Source organism: Leishmania braziliensis, chromosome 30 (assembly GCF_000002845.2).
Source record: "Leishmania braziliensis MHOM/BR/75/M2904 complete genome, chromosome 30".
In the NCBI taxonomy this organism is placed as follows: domain Eukaryota; phylum Euglenozoa; class Kinetoplastea; order Trypanosomatida; family Trypanosomatidae; genus Leishmania; species Leishmania braziliensis.
The window spans coordinates 559083-576416 of record NC_009322.2 but is presented as its reverse complement, the minus strand read 5'-3'; the positions used below and the strand labels follow the sequence as shown (position 1 = coordinate 576416).

The following is a 17334-nucleotide window of genomic DNA, read 5'->3' as shown; positions in this document are numbered from 1 at the left end:
AAAACCGAAAAGCTCGCCCCTTCGGCTTTAGGCTCGCAAGCACACGGAAGAAACCACTGACACGACGCGCACCAACGTCCACAGCCAAAGACCATCAGAAATTTGAGTGACATTTGGGGGAAGGACGGGCCCTGGCCAGCCGTGTGCTAGTGGTGCTTGTGGGAGGTGATCTAGTAGGCGCGCAAAGACATACAGTGAATGACAGGGGTCAGAGAAAGGGGGGTAGACGCATGGCTTTTCGTCATCGTAATGCCATGAAAGATATATATATATATATCTGCATAGGAAAGTGACTGCACGGTCTGAAGAGTTGACCGTCTGCAAAGGGCTCCGCTTGCGGAGAAGAGGAGGCAAAGGATGCCATGCATCTCAGCCAGCCTTAGCTAAAAACAAAGGAGAGAAAATGGATGCCGTGATGAATGTTGTGCTCTTCCTTTCCTTTCCGATGCTCGCCGCGCCAAAGACGAGGAGAGAGAAGAGGGCGCATCTGTGATGTGGGTTAGCTGAAAGGAGGGGAGGGTGTAGCTGGGAGGGAGGCGATGGTGTAAAGCGGCGAGAGTGTGCGTGGTTGGGTTTGAGGTAGTAGAGTGACCGTGGTGAGATCGCCAGAGAAAGACACGAGCATCGTAGTGCCGTTAGAGAGAGAGAGGGAACAGGGAGAGAGAAAAACACTGGCACTATGGCGGTAGACATCCTCTGCACGTTTGCTACCCCAATCACCCTGAGCCACTCGGAGCTGGTAATTCGCTTCTCTTCAGAATGTGTAGGTGGTGAAATGTACAAGGCAGCCTGGTGCCCTCCTCCCCGTGTCTCTGCGAGACCGCCGTGCAACCCTGTGTGGAGCACACGATCGAGTTCCCTTCCGTGTGTCCAGTGTTTTCTTCAGTTTGTGCAGACAATCACGCACCTCTTTTGTCCGTTGGAGAGGCGGTCATTGCCGTCTTTCAGCGATGCGAACAGATGAGGAGTCGCGCGTAGCTGTTTCGCTCAGCTTTCTCAAAACCAAAGCGCAACAGCAGGTTGTATTGCCAACAGAGAGGCCGTCTCGTCAAGGAGGTAATCAAGGGTGGTATGGCGAAGGCGCGACAGAGACGATGTCGAACGTCGTGGTAAAGACAAGAAAGTTGGGTCAAAGTAAGAGTAGGGAAGCGAATACTCGGCATGAGGGAAGAGCAGACAATGTACGCCTGCTGCAAGAACAGCCTTGTGCATTGATGAGAACGCCTTCGCGTAGCAGTGCTCGGCCGCTCAGCAACATGCGGACCACACGCCCACATGTATTGAATTCTACGAGCTGCGCAAGAAGCGTGTGTTGCACACCCGGCGCCTTCAAGATGCGCGTGGGTGTGGCGTGAGCACTCTCGACGCGATACACTGAGCCCAAGGCTCCCCACCTAGACTTTGTTCCTCTTCGTGCTTTAGAAGACTTTAGCGTATGCACCTCTATGGAGAAGAGAAGAGAAACAGGAAAACAGAAGAGAAGAAAGGGTGTCTCTATCCGGCACCTCTCGCAAGTGCTTCAGCACCCATGAGGCAATGGGGAGCGGAGAGGAGAGAGTGGTCCATGTCCGTGTCCTTGTCCGTGCGTGGGTGCTTCTCTCCTGTGCAAAGGTGTGCACTTCTCCACCGTCTTCTTCACAATCCGCAGACAGGGGAAGGGGAAAGAAGCCGTATCAGTGGAGGCACGGCGAAGCAGGAGAAAACACACGACACACCAGTCGAGGCAATGGGCTGACCACACCCCATCATCACGCCAGAAGAGGGATTTAGAGACCCAAGAAGAGTAGGGAGGGAGAGATGAATGAAAGGTAAAGTCTTCGAGGCAGACAAGAGAAACGCCAAAGGGAAGGGGGGACAGCGGGTGTCTCCTTGGAATGCACATGTGCATTAGCGTGTCCGTCAGTTAAGGGACAGTGCATGCAGAACGCGAAGTCCAACTGAGGTGTTGCACGGTATGGACAGAGGGCAGGCGGAGGGCGGCACGACGGCATGACAAGGCAGTGCCACAACAGAGATGGAAAAGAATGGAAACAGGAAGCACCTCTTTTCTCATGAGCGGCTCTTGCTTCACTGAGAACGCACATGAGAGCCTGAGGCTTGGTGAAGCTCTTGCACAACGCCAGCCACTTTGCTCTCGCTTTTTCACAGGAAGGGGTTTTCCTCGTCTGTGGACAAAACGTTTGCTGGCACAGCCGGCGCGTGTGCCCCTCCCTTCCCTCCCCCCTCTCTCCAGTTCCGTCCGCTCGCTGCTGGTATAAAGTCACGGGGAAGGAGTGGCAGAGAGAGAGGGGGAGAGAGAGAGAGAGAGAGACGGGGGGGCGCACCGTCTCTTCACGCCGACACAAAAGCGCCACCACGCAGAAATGCACACGAACGCGCAGGGCGTACGAATGCAAAACGGCCTTCCCCCCTCCCCTCCGAGGCGAAAAAAAAAAGGGAGCACTGAACGGGGGGGTGAGGGGGAAGAGAGACTCTCTGCCAAGACGAATGCTACACTGCCTGCCGCCACCTACGTGACGAGGGAGACAACATCAAATAAATAATAAAAAAGAAGGAAAAAAATGAGGATTGAGATGGGAGAGGGAGGGGGGATACGGTGTGGCAGCAGTGGCGGCACGCAAGAAGACATGAACCCAGCGAGCTCCCTCGCCTTATCCTCCGTCTTCTGTGACCACTGCAGCTCTTGTGCAGCCCACAAACCACCTCTGTATTCCTCTCTCCCGCATTTCTGTTTCCTTGGACTACCTCCCCCTTCCCTTTCTCTCCTCCTCAATGCCTTGTTTTCTGTCCACGTATGTCGGCGGCGCGTTGCTCTGCTGCGCGTGTGTGTGTGCGTGTGCGTGAGTGGGTGCAGAAGAGGGCAAAGGCGTGACCTGCAGTGAGCCGTGCGCGCGAAAGACACGTGCGCGGCAGCGGTAAACACAGCAGTGCCGAGCAACGTGGGATACGTACTTGTCAAGCACTGTCCTCTCTGGCGCATAGCGAGTCCACTTTCTCCGTCTCTGGGTCACCACCACGCTGAGACGTGAGCAGCCGCTGCCGCAGCCACGGCAACCTGCACCATAGCGAACGTCACACGTCGCACAGGGGTTGGCACGCACACACGGACGCATCCACACACTACACTCATTTAAGCGAGGGAGGAAGGGAGAGGGGAATCGCGAGGAAGCGGCGCAAGGAAGAAGAAATTTGATAAAAAAAGAAAGGTAGGCGTGCCTTGCTGCTCCATAGTCTATCGGCCAGCAACATGCCACCACTATCACGCAGCGGAAAACAAAGTCGTCGTAATGAGGCCAAAGGACGGCAAGAAATACGCATGGCGACGACCTGCGATAGGGAAAGGGGTGAGTGAGTAGAGGGGGAGAGAGAAGGAAGTCGCAATGACGCAGGGAAGTAAGGCAAGAAAAAGAGGTGGCAAGAGGAAGTCGGGGTCGTTTGAAGAGAGGGGCAGCCACCACCCACGCACGCGCATAAATGAAGTCGTGGCTGTGCAGAAGAGAGAAGAATAAAATATGTCAGCCCAGCACCCCTCCCTCGCTCCTCATTCCCGACTTCATAATACGACTTCACAGGCTCATGCCACTCCCAAGCCTGCGCACGCCCACATCCGGGTCCACTAAAAAAAAAATCCACAGAGAGAAAGTACCCAACGTCTTCCTTCCTCCACTTCCTTATATGTGATCCTATCATCTTTTGCTGAAGGTCACTATACTCTTGCAGGCTTGAGTAGTTCTGTTGCTATCGCTGGGGTTGTTGTGTTGCTTTCGCTTCCTTCTCCGCGGCTGCTGAATAGTGTCGTGGCTAGTCTGCTTCTCTTTTTCGGTGAAAAAGAGGAACGACGTGAATATAGCGGCCAAAGCAGAACAGTTGACAGTGTGGAGTGGGTCAGAGAAAATGAAAGCGGGAGCGAGAGGTGGAGCTGCAGATGCATCCAAACACACACACACACACACACACACACACTACGCACGCACGATACGCCCCCTCAGAAAAAATATGTACAAGAGAGAGAGAGACAAGCACAGGAGGCATAGACATGTGCATAAGCCGCAACAACAGCAAGAAGGGAAAACGGGAGATACAAAGGGCGGAGGGGGAGAGCTGAAACTCATTTCTTCCTTCACTCTCGTACGCAGAAACACACCCACACACATTCATGTATGCATACGCAAAGCCCTTCTCAGGCATCGCCTTCTCCGGTGAGGCCGTGCGCCTTGTAGAGCATGCATGCGCAAAACACACACATGTGCGACTGCAAGAACAGAAGGAAGAGAGAGGGAGCCGACGCCCTACGCGGAGCTCCCTCCCTCTGCCAGTCTTGATTGGACGACAGTGGGATAAGAAGAAGAAAAAAAAAGCATTGAAGAAATGCGCGTGAGGCGAGAAACCAGCATGAGAAGTGTAAGGCCGACGGAGAGGGTACATGCGCACACGCACATGGGGGAGGCCTAGAAAAGAAATTCTTCCTTGTGTACAGCCACACCGATCTGCACCCCTGAGGAAATGACCTGGCGAACGAGCGCGTTCGGACCACACACAAATAACATCGTGCGGGCCTTGTCCAGCCTCGAGGGCTTCCCGACGCCAGGTCGAGGCTTGTTGAGTGCTTCGCGGATGAGGCGATCAACATCGGGGCGTCCTGAGTACACCTGTATCGCCACACGTCCGCATTCGCTGTCGTTGCTGCTGTCGCCGCCATCCAGTTGATTGCCCGACTCCATAACAGACCTCGGTGACCACTGGGAGAATTCGCTCGGCACCACCACGCTCTCCCCATCCACCGCAGATGCGGCGCGAGTCACCACTTCCTGTTCCTTATTGCCGGCAATGCAAGGCGAAGCGCCTTCGCTGCTCTCTTCATGGACATCGGCGCCGGGACCCTCAGAACATTCTCTTTCATTGCACACAGACTCAGAGGAGAACACCATCTCTTCCCCCTCTTGGCCCGCATCATCGGCTGTGACGTGTGGCTCGGCCTCCGTCACCGCCGCTGTCTTCTGCTTCTGCAGAGAAGAACTGTACGAAACAGTCCGGGCGTTCTCAATGGCATCCACGCAAGTGTACAGGCCATCATCCAACTCTGTATACAGCTTTGCTGTCAAACGATCACTCAATTTTGATGAGCACTGCTCGAATTGATGAGCGGCTTCGGTGGAAAAATGCTGCAGCTCCGTCTTCAGAGTAACATACACGTCGAAGGAAAAGTGCTGTTCTGTGTCGCCACTAGCTCGGACAGCCTCGTCCATCACACCCACTTCCTCGTTCAACGGCTCGTCCTGCTCCAAAGTGCTGACAGACTGGGTGATCTTGGCAGTCATCTTCACATTCGTATTCAGGTCTTCGAGTGCCGCACACGCGTCGATCTTCCCCACCAACGCCGGCCGGGTCCAAGGTTGACGAACCACGTTGCCACATCGCACCGGCAGCTGCAGCATGTTCGCTACAGCGTTCACGTGACGAGCAGAGCGAGTACACCAAATGACGCTCACACGCGGCCTCGCGCCACTGTGACCGAGAGCGTCGAACTGGCGCATCAGCGACCCGAGGATCGATACGCACGGAGTCGCGCCGATGCCACCGGCAACCAGAACAATATCGTCATAGTGGCGGTAGTCTACCGGCGTCCCGCACGGCCCCTCCACAGCCATCGTGATCTCCTCGCCACGGCTCACCAGGTCGTACAGTCGCCCTGTCCACGTCTTTGGCCCCATGGATTTGACGTGCACATAGAACACAGTCCCCGCCGCACTCACCTTCGAGCTTTTGACGGCCACCGACTCCTCGTCCACGAGGTTGATGAGCGTGAAGGGGTGCCACTGCAAAGCCGTCAGCTCCGGTACGCACACCAGCACATACTGCCCTGGGTGTACGCGCTGCATGTCCCACCGCCCGGGCACAGAGAAGGCAAGCTCCGTCGTGTCCTCGCTGATCACGCGCGCGTGCACAATGCGCACCACGGCGGTCCGCTGCCACAGACGCACCAGCTGGTCAGCCAGGAATATCGTCATGCCGGGGAGCAGGTACATCCAGCCAGCAGAGGCGTGGAAAACCATGGCGGGCAGCGTCATGTACGTCGCGGCAAGGTGTGTATAGTAGAACAGCTCGTAGTAGCGACGGCGTATGAAGCTTAGGCCGAAGATGCCCATGGCAATCAGCAGGAACCACGTCGTCCACGTCGCCACTAAAACACTATAGTCGTCGAAAACCCCCTTCTTGCAGACGCGATTGGCAACGGTGTTCAAGTTTTGCATGAGATAGCCGAAACTGGCGTAGGACACGTAGAAGGCCACAACGTGACCGACCGTAGCTGCCAGCATGGCGTAGCCGACCGCACGATGGAACCACAGCATGCCATCCCGCGACACACCAAGCACGCTGACGACAATCGACTGACGACCCACCGGCAACAGCAGCAGTGAAAGGAAGAGAATGGCCAGCTGCCCCAGTCCGCGGCCCCATCGCTCCGGCGCCTCAATCTGTACACTCTCCTTCGCTGTCACACTCCAGGTTTGCTTGTAGTTGTGGTCGCGAAGCCAGTAGATGAAGAACATGACCGAGAGCAGCGTCGTGGCGACAACGAAGGCGGCCTCGCCATATGTGAAGCACGCGCACAGTGGGATGCGGCGCTGCACCCAGTACCGCCCGCGCTGCGTCTGCCGCAGCACAAATATAATGATCGCCGTCGCCAACAGGTACGCATAGAAGAAGACGTTGCCGGGAAACAGCTTTAGCGTCAGGTCATCAGAGCAACGAATCTGACCAGTGCGGAACCATGCGTATGGCATATCGGGTACAGTCGTGCTATTAGTACGACGGTCACGCGCGATGCTGTTGCGCGCAAAGGCGGCAATGTAGTTGGCGTTGAAGCGACGCGAGTCGTTCGGCAGCCAGAAGGAGACGATAGCGTACACCAGGATACCGATCAGCACGCCGATAAGGCGGCACACTTGCTTCACCCTCGGCTCCGCGTGAAATGGCCGCATGCTCACCGGCTTCCCCATTGGGTTTGTCTCTGTCGCCACCGAGGCCTTCGCACCGCCACTGCTTCCGGACGAAGACGTCTCTTCACCAGTGGGCTGTCCCGGTGTGCTGTTGAACACCTGCGCGTCGGCTCCCTCGCTCGCCGAGCCGCGCTTGCGCACCACCCTCTCGGCCAACTGCAGCATGACAGTAGAGAAGGCGCGGCACAGCAACACCAGCCCTGCCGGCACCAGGACGAAGAAGATGATCACGGAGAGAAGAATGTTGAAGTTTTCGCCCCGCGTTAGGGAGAGGGACGGATACCGGTCGATTCCCAAGCAAAAGATGAAAGCGCACTGTGCGGAATTGCCACCCCATTTGACGAGGAGCGCCACACCAGTTGCGACGTAGAGGCTACCCACAGCAGCCTGAAAGATTACAGCGGCGCACCGATGCATCGCCCAGTATCGGCCCTTGTGGGATGGGTGGAAGGCGTAGCGCACGTAGAAGACGGTCGTCTCGATTAGAAGCACCACAGCGAGACCAGCGAAGGTGAAGAACGCCGTGATGCCGGCGATACCGTTTGGCGTAAACCCGGCGCGGCGTTTCTCCCCTGGAGGGGTTAGTTGGTAATACCCCTGAGCACGCCACACCAGATAGCCAAAGATAGTGAAGAAAACGCAAATCACAGTGCCACCAATCAGGTAGCACAGCTGCGCCGTGAGTGTCAGGGGAGTAATGTGCATCATCCTCACAGTTGAGACCGGGGAAATATATATATATAAGCAAGCTGGACGATTCACCAATAAAAGAGAATCAAAATTCTCGCCTCAACGTGAAGTGCAGGCGCTTTAGCGTTAATACACGCGCACAGACAGACAGGCAGGTAGAGGCGATCACCCGAGTCAAAGACACGGAGAAAACGATGACGTAAACGAAAGTGAAAAAAGAAAAGAGTGAGAATAAAACTGCCGGACGTCGCGATCGGCACGTTGATTCTCGTGCAGTTAAAGTTGTTCTGTATGCTTCTCTCTCTTCTTCTTCTTTGTCGGTTGCTCTTGCGCTGGTTTGGGACGTAATCCACAGCTGTGTGAAGCTGTGATGGAGGCGCACAACACAGCAAGCGCACAGACAGGCAGGCACACGAGAAACGAGAGGCGGATGCACAAAAAAAAAAAAACAGAATGAACGAAAAAGAACGAGAAAAATCCCGGGGGGAGAAAAGAGGTGGGTAGGCTCAGACTCACTAGACACAGCGTCACTTGCGCAGGGGTTGTGCTAGGGAGCCTGGGAGGGGAGGGGAGGGGAGGGAGGGGGGGGGAGCAAAAGAGAAGATGCACAAGTCCCGGGAAGGCGAATTGTGCGCAGAAACGAAATAAAAGAGAAAGGAACGAACGAAATGCACGCTGCTTCGCCTGCACAGAGAGAGGAGAGGCGGAGAGACAGCAGCAAAGAGATGCTCTTTAGTTGGGGTTATCGGTACACGCACACGAAGCCAGCTATTCACTTACACAGTCGAGAACCAAAGCTGAGCTAGAAAGCTACAAGAGTGTTGATCACTGTTCTGCCTTCACTTTTCTCAAAGGGCAAATGGAGCTGGGATGCAAGAAAGCAAGGGGGATATGTCAAACTAGTTGTTGTCGTCGTGGTGTGTTCGTATTCTTGAGAGTTGTCAGAATTTTTTCGCCTTGTAGTTGTGCTCTCACTTTGACGTGAAAGGGCGAAAGAAACAAAAAAAAATAGTGAACGAAAGACAGAGAAAGGAGACAAGACACCACTGAAGTTGAGCAAACGATGGAGAAGGGATGAAGCTAAAAGTTGTCTGGAAAGAAGATAGGCAGAGAGTCGAGCACACGGCTAAAGTGCTTTTCCCGAACACCAGTGAGAGGAAGAAAGGGGAAAACAGAGAGAGCCGCTCACACAAACAGCCAGCAAGGTGGAAAATATATGTTGGAACGCACACACACACACACACATGCACGCTCAAAAGGTGATGTGGCAACGGACAGGCAAACACAACAAAATACACGCGAGCGCGAGGAGAAGAAATGACAAATAAAAGGCGTTCGTGAGTGTTCGTGTGTGACAGGGCGAAGGAAGCGACAGGAGAGAGAGAGAGACAAAGAGTTGTAGATCCCATGTGAACACAAACGTCCAGAGAACTAGTTAAAGAGAGAGAGAGAGTTGGAGAGAAAGAAGGTAAAAGAAAAAAAAACAAGAGAAGGGTACAAGCACGGATAGTTGATTTGTCTTGGTCTCCTCTGTGACCTTCTGCCCTGATATGTACTTTGTTGTTGTTGGTGTTGCTTCTGCTTGCGTCCCTGGGTGTAGCCTCAGCTTGTACTCATACAGAAAGCAGATGTCGCCTTTTATCTGTCTGCTGGTGGGCTATGAAGAGGTCGGGAAACACGTTCAACAGGCAAGCAAAGTAGAAGCACGACAGGGAAAAGGACAAGGGAAACACGTCCACAATCAGGAGGACAGACACAAAATGAGGAGGGTAAAAAAAAGAATTACATGAAAACCCCCAAAGGTACGCACAACAACAAAAAGCAGAGAAAAGACAACAGACACGAACGGGCTTAAGCGCATCCAAGAGAGGGAAAAGAGAACGAAAACCGGCACCCTTCTCTGTTGATGTTGTCAAATCTTCCAGCGCGCCCCATCTACACCTCTGTGCGTACGCGTGAGTGTGTGTGACGACTCAGACGATGTTGCCGTCACCTGGGAAAAGGGGTAAACTTCGAGAAGGCGTTCGTCGACTATAGAAGTACACATACACACACAAGGCGATGCGATGAGGCAAACAGCGAGAGTCTAATGAGGATAAGAAAGGCGACTCAGGCAGAGAGAAAGCGGGACTGGCTTGCTACCAGATAGAGAAGGGCAATTGCGGAAACAAGAAAGGAAAAGAGAACAGTGAAATCCGTCTGGAGGAGAGAATTTCTGTTCTTGTCTGTCTCCGCTCAAGTTGATCAAATATTTATTTGCAGGTTATTCGACTGTTGTTGTTGGTGCTGTTGTTGTTTGTACGGCAGTACGGTGAAGTGATAGGGGCGTGGGTAGGTACCGCGAATGAGTGACTGTGGGCAGGTGCCCCAAAATGTGGCCTACCCGAGACGGATACGCTCACCCCTCGACTCGGGCACTAACAGGCACGGCAGCCAACACACACACGCACGCAAAAGGGAGTAAAAACAGGAAAAAAAAGGCCTGCTGCCGTTCCCATCCAAGACGACGCTGTCCGAGGAAGGTCGCACGGACACACCGATAGACCAATGGGAAGCTTGTTGAGTAGGAGGAAGAGGGAGGGGGAGAGGACGGGAATTGGGGAAAGGCGCTCCCTAGACAATGTGCAGAGGCGGGTGGGTGTTGCTTCACTTTCGGTCTGCCTATCTGTGTGTGTATGTGTGTGTGCTAGAAGCGAAGACGTGAATGAGCACGAAGACACAGAAGGTTTTTCCCGCCTCCAAAAACTTCTTTCCTCCACGAGAAACTTAACGCCACGCTCTGGAAGCGCGCCCTTCAGGGTCTTCTCTTTGTTTTCAGGAAGCAGCGACGGAGCACAGGAGTCTGAAGGAGAAGGGGGAAAGAGGGTAGCACCTGTCCAAGGAAAACAAGGGCACGAAATCCTCCACTGGGTCAGAGAGCGCCCACCAGCACAATGGAACAGGAGAGAGAGAGAGAGAGGGGGGGAGGGGTGGGGATGGCAGGCGCGCAGCGTCTTTGTCGGGTCGAAGCAAAGAATGGTGGATCGACAGGGCGCCAAGCGGTGGGGGTGGTTGGGCCACGGTGTTAAGAACGTGAATGAGAAAGAGAGGGGAGAGAGAACACGCAGAGGTATAGAGTACAACATGAGTGTGAGAAAGACGTAGGAGATGTCCCTCTTTCTCCAGCGTAACATGAATGCTCGCCGAGTATAGTTTGTTTCGGCTCAAAGGTCCCACAAGATTAAGCGAAAGAGGTTCGCAGTCCGAAGAATTCCTTCAACGCATGACGCGCACGCTTTCATTTCGCATGATTTTATTCTTCCTTGTATGAAATGAAGTGGTTCAGGTGCTCGCTGCTTCCTCAATCAGGCATGAACTGTGGCATTCTGGCGTCCTGTTGAACACCGGGTGGCGACAAGCTCACTCAGTCAAGCTGGAATGCGCAGACTAGGCACGATCACAGAAAGGGCTGGAAAACAGGCAAACAGTCATCCGCTTTGTCTCATCGAGTCCAATTCCCTGCCACATGCCAGGAGCTCAACCTCCGCACCTCCACCAGCCCTGTCACACAGGCCCCACCGCGCAGGGCGAAGCAGCCGTAGACACACGTTGCAGCAAGGTACTTAGTGACCTGAGTACGGGCCCTGCCTCAAGCTCTGCCCGCTCCACGCCGCGAAGGCCATCCTCTCCAGCCACTCGCATCATGCCAGCCCTCACGTGGGACGTCCCTCCGGGCGGCCCAGACTCCCCGCAGCAGTGGGCGGCGACGGCCGGGCAAGATGCGTTCGAGCCACACTGACAGCCTCCCCACCGCATGGATCGTGCAAGCGTGTCCACCGTTGCAGGTCGCTCCGACGCAGCGCCATCCACCGCCTGACCGCAGACGTCAGCAGCGATACACGCCACCCTGACATCCCCACGTCGTAGGCACTCGGCCTTGCCACCGCCAGAAGTGGTTCGGCATGGGTCAGCGGAAAGGGGGAGCTGCTTGGCTTCCCCGCAGCGAGTAGGGTGCTCAACCCTGACACCACGCACTGGGGTTCTCCACGCCATTCAGGGAGCGTGAAGCGTAGGGGAACGAAGAAGAAACGTGCGCTCCCTGCTGGTCTTGCATCACCAAGCGGCTCTCTCCACGGCGCACTCGCATATTCCGTCTGCCCACTTCTCCCTCACCTCACCTTTTCTTTAGTGGCACTACGGCCTCAAACCTCACAGTCAGCACCTCCGTGAGTTTCAGCGCCGGTGCAGCAGTTTGGCACAGCTGTGGTAGTGACGGACCCTGAGTCAGACGACCATCTCTCTCTTTCGAGGCTTCCTTGTGGTGGTTCCGCGGAAGAACCGGCCCAAGCTGGATGGTGCGGTGTGGGGCTGTCGTATCGCGTTGTCTAGAGCGTCTGATTATGTAGAGGCCCACATGAAGAACCTGCAGCCATCGCTAAAGCCCTGCTGTGCCATGCACTTGGCAAGGGTCAGAGGCAGCTGTGTCGCGATTCTCGAGAAGGGCGTGCGTGCGTGCGTACCGTGTGACGATGACAAACGGGGGCTGAGCCGAACATACGCAGTCGTACCGTGCTGGAAGTGCTATCGCGGGTTAGGATACCGGCCAGTCCGTGATGCCGCCCGTGCAAGGAGTATGCAGTAGCGTCTCTCCGTAGGTGTTGGCTTGGTGTACAGCCGCAAAAGGTCGGGTTTCCTGTGGGAGTGGCCAGTCGTCTGCACTTGCAGTGGAGTGGGGTTGGCGTGCAGTGTTAGCGTAGACCAATCCAGCCTGTGGCTTGCCCGCTTCTTGTGTGGCACGCCACCTCCTGGGTGCATCTCCCATTAGCCTCCTGCTGTACTGCCCTCCTCTCTGAGTCACCCGACGGGGTGCCCTGCCTCCGTTTTCCCTTGAGGGCTGTCGTTGCTGATGCTGCTCCTCAGCGCTACCTCCGCGGTATACGCCTCGGAAGCCGCCCAGACCTCGGCCACGACCCCTGTTGCCACAACGCTCTGGTGTAATTAACTGCCGCAGCCGTGGCGTGGATTGGCGTTGCCGCATGTTTGCCCCCTCAGAGCCTTTGAGCTGGTAATTCGCACTGTCAACCAGGGCAGATGTCAGAGCGCTCAGCTGCCTCGCCACCTCGCTCACGTCTGCCACACCCGCTTCGTTCCCTTCGGCGTCGTACACGAGAATGTGCGCCCGCCACCAAGCAATGCGTCGTCCTCCAGTTTCCTGTAAAACTCTGTCACAGCACTCTCCGCGCTGCCAACCAGGCCCCCACTTGCTGCCTTCCACTCAGCCTCTAAGAGAGGATGCGTTGAGCACGCGTCGCTTTGGGAGGGGGGGGGGGAAGAGGACTCTGCAGTCCGGCACCTCGCTCACCAGGGGGAAGCCACCGTGCGTCCCCCCTGTCCCAGAGGCTGGCCACAAGCCAATGGTGCGTTTTGATGGCGTCATCAGTGCTGAAGTGGAGGATCACGTGCTTCAGTGCGTAGCGTGCATTGTTCAGGTCATTTGAGAAGAGCACGCACTAGCCCAGCCTCACTGCCACGGAAATCACATGGCCTTACCGGGCGAGACTCACGGAGCTCACCTCTCCTCTGGCTCATCGCGAGCTGCGGGCCTTTGAAACGTTGTTGTTCCCTTCCTCCCAAAGTGCCTCGGCTCTGATCAGCTCCTGCATCCAGGGGTAGACTTGTAACTGGTGCTTGCGCATACGTCTCTCCTCCATGAGGTACGTTACGCTTTCCATGTTTGCTGTGGGTTGCCTCGGCGCTGAGAGGGCCAATAGAATCGTCCTCCTTCTCTGCCTTCAGTTTCTCCACTGCAGTGTAATCTGCTCCCTTTACCTCTCCAGGAGTGCGAGAGACGACGCTTGCATTAGTCGGTTACCGACTCTGGTGTCCGACACGCTTGATCCGCAGTAGTTTTTGTCGAGCGATGACTGGTAACGACACGAACAAATTTCTTCTTTCAGCCGATGTGTCGTCTGTAAAGAGGGGATAAGGGGGAGGGGGGGGGGGAATAGCACCGAGGGCGAGGCGCGCTTTCTAGCTACAATGCTATGTGAATGAAGGAGAGGATAGACGCAAAGCGCCATACACGTTTGACGTGTTACTGCACTATGAAGCTGCAATTCGCGGGCCTTTCCTGAACCTTAGAAAGGCAATCCTTTTCTCGACCGCTGCCACTCGACAGTGAAAGCCCAGCCAAGTGTAAGTAATGCCTGATTTCTCTTCACCACCCCCCGAATATCGGAGACCCAAGGGAAAAACAGGGATGGCTTGCCAGCATGTGCCGCGACAGGCGTGGCGCCTACGCGAGCCTGTGGTGGCAGGGGCACGCCGCCCTCCCCGGAATCTGCACGCCCTTCACAACAGTGGCTGTGCCTACACACAACGAGCCAACAGCCCGCCGCCCCTAAGGCGTACAAGGGCAGCGGCAGAAACCTGATGAGGGAAGCCCATGCAGCGCGGGTGAGGGGTGTGTAATCAGATCGTCATGTGTAAGCCAGCTAGAAAAATCGAATAGAAAAGAAGGAACTGAAATGTGAAGACGAAACTAAGAGGAAGAGAAATGTGTTCAGAAGACGATGATGTGGTGTGCAGCAACGTCACCGCTGTTGCCGGGTTAACTGGGAAGAGAGGCCCGAGGAAGAGGGGACCACTCCTACTCAGATAAAGAAAAATCGACCTTTGAATGGAACGTTCGCGTGCCACTCCAAAGCAAAGGAAGCATCACACACACACACACACACACAGGAGAAATCAATCGACACTTCAAGAGTCAGAAGTCAGAACGCCATGCGAGAGAAGTACGGGTGAATGGAATGCAGCGGTGCGTACGCAACGAGTTAGCGCAAGTGAAGGCACTGAAAACGCCTCCCTCCTCTTTTGCTAGCGTGAGTAACGATGCTCCATACCCCTTTACGTTGACTTCAGAAAACTGTTTTCGAGTTCGACCTTTTTTTCCCCCTCGGAGACCGCTTCAGCTTGAGCGAGGGGTGGGCGAGGGGGGTAGCAGAGGAGCTGAGGTTGGAGGGGGGGCTTACCACAGACGGTGAAGCTAGAAGCACAACACCGATAAGGAGACGAAAAGAAGAAACGCACAAGGGCCAGCAGGCGATAGTTGATGCATGCAGCTCTCTGTACGTTCAACTATGAAAACGTTCTCTCTTGACAGCGTTTGGGGGTTCCCCCACGCTTTTGCTGACTGCCTAGGAGCGCCCCTATCTCGCCCACACCTCCCTCCTGCGTGCGCTTCATATCTCACTCAACTTAGGTGGTGGATGCGGTGGGGGGGGGGGGGTGATGTGATGACAGTGGAGACTCAGTGCGCGTGGGTGTGTCACTTTCCTTTTCGGTCTCTTCGTTGTTGTGGCGAAAGTAGTCCAGTGAACCGAAATCGATTCACACACGCGAGAAAGAGAAAAGAAACCCCAAAAGAAGAGGGAGGGAGGTAGACACAAAGACTACCACAGGCTGGTGTGCATGAGGGTGACTAGAGTGGGGGGAGGCCAAACTGGAGCGTTAGGAAGTTCGATGGTGTTTAGTGCATGTCTGGGACGAGTGTCGGTACTGTGCGTATGGTTGAAGTTGGACCTGACTTCTGGCCATTTGGGGGAATAGGGAGAGGGAAGGAGGAGGAAAAGAGGAACAAGGGGGGGGCGGTGTGACCCAGAATGGAGGGAGGCGAGATGACAACAGCCGCGACAAAGGAAAAAACTGAAGAGTTCTGCTAGATGCCATGAGAAGTTACATGACGCACATGATTGCCACGGATTCGCCGTTAAAGTAAGAGCCGAAACCCTTCTTGTGTGTGTGTGGGTGTGGGTGTGTCTTTCTCGGGTTGCGCAACGCGAGACACTCGCAGGTACCGGCAGTGCAAAAGCCACATTTGCACTTCGTGTTCCCCCCTCCCGCCCACTGGGGGGTTTCGTGTCGCGCCATCTCTTGCCAGAGCGACGCCGTGCTCGCTTGCACACGAAACCCCAAAAAAAAAGAGAACAGCGAGAAGCCTACACTTCTTTGCCAATGTTATAACGTCTACCCACACTGAGAGAGAAGCTAGTATACGCAGACGCACTCAGAGAAGCATCTTCCAGTGCACCACTGTGCCCCTTGTCTCGCGCGCCTCCTCGGCGGTGATCAGGGCCCGCTGCACATCCTGGTCGGTGAGGCGACTGACAATCGATCCGCCAAGGAGCGGCAGCCACCAAGGCGCCTCTGGCAGCGGTGTCCGTTGCAACCGCAGCCACGTATCCTTCTCGCTCTTGTCGAGCAGCGAAGTCACGGAAGACGAATGCGATGAGGAGTTCGAACAAGAGCTCTCATTTTCAACCCCCTCGTCTTCACTGTCACCCTTACCGCTACGAGTGCTGCTGCTTGTGCTGGAGTTCTGCCGGTGCGTGCCTGGGGCAACTTCATCACAGGCGCCGCTTGCGCCTGAGTGAGTCTCCCCAGACTCGGCTTTGTTTGCGGTGCCTCGATGACCTTCAAGGTGGCTGGGGAAGGGTCGATGTTGCAGATGCGACGTGGTCAGAGATCGCTTCCGCGCCCGCCGCTCGCGCTGCACGACAGCCCAGACATCGTCGCCACAGCGCTTGACCACGTACGCAAACAAGGCGTATACGTAGGGGATAGCGAGGGCCTCTCCTGCCAGCACGCATGGCTCGCCGCCGTCTTGACGAATAGCGGAAGCAGGTGTGGTTGAACCACCATGCACCACCCGGGCAAGCAGCCTCTCCAGTTGGCCGGGCCTTTGACGAACTGCGCGCGGGTACACCTGGCGTAGTTCATCGAGGAGCGATGACGCACGCTGGCGGCGGCCGCCTTTGCCCTTTCCTTTCGAGGACGTTGTCATTGTCTCCTGGGGTTCTTGTGCCTCCATCTGGGAACGCACAACGACAGCGCTGTATGCCTTGAATCCAAAGGCGCGAATTAGCGCGTCTCGGTACTTGGGGCTTGCCAAGTCCACCAATGCACCCACCCCGCTGCTTCCCAGATGTATGTCAGTGCCACCTCCTATACCAGCCGTCACCTCAGCATCGTTGGAGGGTACGAGCTCTGGCACTGAATTCGAGTCGGAAGCGGTCACGGAGAAAGTCAGCTTCGGCCATTCCTCTGTCAGCTGCAGAGACAGCTTCGCCCCGCATAGCATCTGCACACTGCCCATATGCGAGTTGCTGTGCCGCGTGGAGCAGCCCGCCTTCACTCGGCACATACTTACAGTAGACAAGGAGGCGTGGACTACGACACAGCTGTCCATGCCGCAGGCGAAGGCGCTCGCTACTGTGTCAGCCAGCATGACCAGCCTCCGAGCAAGAGCAGACTCATCGAAACAGAGTTGCGTCCACTCTTCGCGGTAAGAAGCGGTGCTGCTCAGCGGCACCACAAGCAGCACAAATCGCCCCTGCATGAGGGGAAGCAAGCGGCAGCGGAGCTCCTGCGCTTGCTGCTTCAGGAGCGACGCGCGATCCCCTGACGCGTATGTCGTCGATGATGACGAGGCGGACGTAGAGTGATCCGGCGCTGTTGATTGACGCTGCTCCTGCCGCAACAGCCGCAACACCTCCTCTGTGATGGAATGCAGAATGGGATACGTTGGTTGCACGTCGCCACCTTCGCACACGTACGTGGCCATCTGCCCGGCGTACACGACAAGGGTTAGAGGGTCGCCACTCAT

The 17334-nt window shown here is 55.7% G+C and overlaps 2 protein-coding genes across 2 annotated transcripts; both read right to left on the bottom strand.

The window, feature by feature from the left end:
* Positions 1–4448: 4448 nt before the first annotated feature.
* On the bottom strand, positions 4449–7706 carry LBRM_30_1670 (putative ferric reductase; the record flags this gene model as incomplete). Its single annotated transcript, XM_001566746.1, has 1 exon — positions 4449–7706. One exon carries the CDS (start codon positions 7704–7706, stop codon positions 4449–4451), a length of 3258 nt encoding a protein of 1085 aa, XP_001566796.1.
* Positions 7707–15735: 8029 nt separating this feature from the next.
* On the bottom strand, positions 15736–17334 carry LBRM_30_1660 (conserved hypothetical protein; the record flags this gene model as incomplete). Its single annotated transcript, XM_001566745.1, has 1 exon — positions 15736–17334. The coding sequence occupies one exon, from the start codon at positions 17332–17334 to the stop codon at positions 15736–15738; it is 1599 nt and encodes a 532-aa protein (XP_001566795.1).